General features: G+C 37.1%; 1 protein-coding gene across 1 annotated transcript in view; it reads right to left on the reverse strand.

The window, feature by feature from the left end:
• The window catches only part of UHRF1BP1L (UHRF1 binding protein 1-like), a 55,948-nt gene that overhangs the window by 40,087 nt on the left and 13,024 nt on the right, over positions 1-2,837 (reverse strand). Inside the window, exon 2 of the mRNA XM_010008078.1 lies at positions 1,941-1,970. Within this exon, the coding sequence (XP_010006380.1) occupies positions 1,941-1,970 (30 nt within the window). The remainder of the gene's footprint in view (positions 1-1,940; positions 1,971-2,837) is intronic.

Genomic DNA, 2,837 nt, shown 5'->3' on the forward strand with positions numbered 1-2,837 from the left:
CAGGAATGAGATTTGATCCATGAATAATATATATTCATAATTTCAGTGCTAAATGAAGATAAGGCTACCGACAAATACATGTACATTGACAACTAATATATTTCTAAATGCTCCATTTAGAAACATTATGAAGGGAATAAAAGCATTATTTTTTTAATTTTCTGGTTACCCTTTTTTGTTCCTTTTAACAAGTAAGAGTAATGAGAAAAGCTGAATAACCTCAGTAAAATATCCCATCAGTAACTGTAAAATATAAAGCCTTCCATCTCAGAAATCATATTTGCAAGTCTCATCTGACTTGGCTAATTCAAATTCCTAGAAGAAAAAAAGCAGTCATTGAATGTTTGCAGTCACAGCACAATAGCTCTCACTCTTGACTTTCTAGATGAGGGTCAACATCAGAATCACAAATGGGTGTTATTTTAAAGACACATTTATATAGCGAATGTCAGAACATTCTGCTATCACACTACACAGAGTCTCCTGAGACTCATGCTCTGTGGAAGGAGAATCCCCTCATGGGGTTCCCTGTCACTATGCCAGACCACGAATGCCACTCAACTTCGAGACTAATCTAACCATCATCTTTGTCTCAACTGCAGATACACCACAGTGAAAACCAGATGATCTGCAGGCAGGGGTTTCCAAACTTCACAGCAAGAAAGACAACAAAAAAAGACACAATGAAGACATTAAGGAGGAGAATGGAAACAGCAAAGCCAATCTTGAGTTACTTCAGATATCCTTCAAACTGACAAAATAGAAGTTAGTCCCTGCCAACAAGGAGCAGGAGGACAGGGAAAGCAATCTGAATGAGGATATTTATTTTCCCCTCCATTTTTACTTCTTTAAGTTCTTCTAGAGAGTGTTGCTTTGAATTTGTTACCTCTGCTGCAGTCAGCAAAAGAAAAAATGCTCTGAGTGCTGCTTGATTCAGCACAAACCAACATAAGAGGACCTGTAAGACTACACTCTCCAGGAAACTCTTAAAACAGGTGAGTTGTGAACAGGTATTGCAGACGTAGGCACCTTGAGCAGCAGATCTCTTCACTCTGCTTCCATGGCTGGCACGTGACTGGTAAGCGGATGCTGAGGAGACTGTAGTGTTACCCCAAAATCAACAGTAACTTCAAATATAAGAAACACATCTGCTTTGTCAGAGCAAGTTTTCCACCAAGGATGCCAACACTTTATTTCTCTGTGCCAGTTCCCTGCTCTTTCTCAACTCAGTTTTTCCATAGAATATGCCTATTGGTCTGTTGGCTATTTCAGCACTTTAGATCCATTTTATACTACTAGATATAACCAGAAATCCTTTGTTTTATACAGTGGCCTCTAACTAAGAAAATTAGAAGTTGGCCTATTTGGGCAGCTAGCCCTGCAAAACACAAGTCATCCTAGTTGTTAGTTTTTATAAGAATTCAGATATCTGTATTTAAAAGAAGAGCCAAACAACAAAAAAAGCAAAGTATTTTGAATTAAAAAAAATTTTAAAACGCTTGCAGCAATCACAGCTCTTCAAATGTTATTGTTCTAGGATCACATGGTACATCAAAATAGGACATACCCCATGCTGCTTTGACTTTCCTTTTTCATGTCCTTCACATTCAGGCAACAGAGACTCGAGGAGGCGTGCCACAGATACGCTGATGTGTCTAGAGCATATTCTAGTGAACTCGCCATAAACTGGTATAAACATCACTGACAAAGTTATTACTCAGATAAAATCTGCACTTTGATATTTCATACTATTAACTTTTAATGTTATTATTAAACTAAATGTTAATATTATTCTAAATATGCCAGTGGTAACAATGCCTTGGAGATCTTTTAAAATATTTCTTGTCAGGCAAAATTTAAGGAAGAAGCAGTATGGTTTTGGAGGTTGGCAAATTGTCTCTACATCTAAAGAGCTACTGTGTCTCTCAGTACCTAGTAACCTAGAATGCTTAATTACTTGAACTTTGAGACTTTATTAGGCACTCATATATTTATAATGCAATGTTTATGTAGTTACTTCCCATGAAGTTAGGGCAGAACCTTGCTGTTCTGAATACCTGGGAATTAGAAAACTTTTACTGTGTCATGCTGTTTCATTATTACAAATCTTTGATCTAGGAAAACAATTTAGAAATTCTTTATGAATTTTTCATATAACTACTCAGAATTAACAATCTCACAAATTTCATAATTTGTGCAAATTCTTCCCTCTGACTTAGAACAAGCAAGCAGCTTCCCAACAGCTTGCCATTTATTTTTCATCCTGGTGTTCATTCCTTGAGTTAGTTATTCCTTAAAAACTGGGTCAAACTGGGAGCAGAAGCCTCAACAACAGTGCCGTTTCTCTGCATTAACATCCCATGAAATTCTGACCAATGCTCCTTTTCTAGGGCACAGACTGAGTGTTAACACCCACTACTCAGTACAGGAAGTGAATAAAGCCAAACAATGAATAATAAAAGAACGGAAACAGAGGATGTGGTTGAGCTCACCAGAGCTTTCTGCCACACTGTCTTCCTGTGGCAGTAAAACATCACCCTCACTGAGGCAATACATACTTGGTTTGCTAATACCACAAGATATTCTTAGCAAAAATGTTTTCATAGATGTAGATTCAATTTCACAACCTACTCTTCCTTTCTCAAAACAGGATTTGAGGTTTAAATTAATACATCCGATAGCGTGAATTTCAATTCAGTTCAATATTCAATTCAATACGGTACATTAATGCTATAAAATACTTGATGCCTTAAAGGCAAGAATTACAGAAATGTGAAGTTATAAGTATCACAAGCAACCAGACACAGCTCCCTTGGGCGCACATGCACACACACACT

The sequence above is a fragment of the Chaetura pelagica genome, unplaced genomic scaffold (assembly GCF_000747805.2).
Source record: "Chaetura pelagica isolate M959 unplaced genomic scaffold, ChaPel_1.0 scaffold50, whole genome shotgun sequence".
Classification (NCBI taxonomy): domain Eukaryota; kingdom Metazoa; phylum Chordata; class Aves; order Apodiformes; family Apodidae; genus Chaetura; species Chaetura pelagica.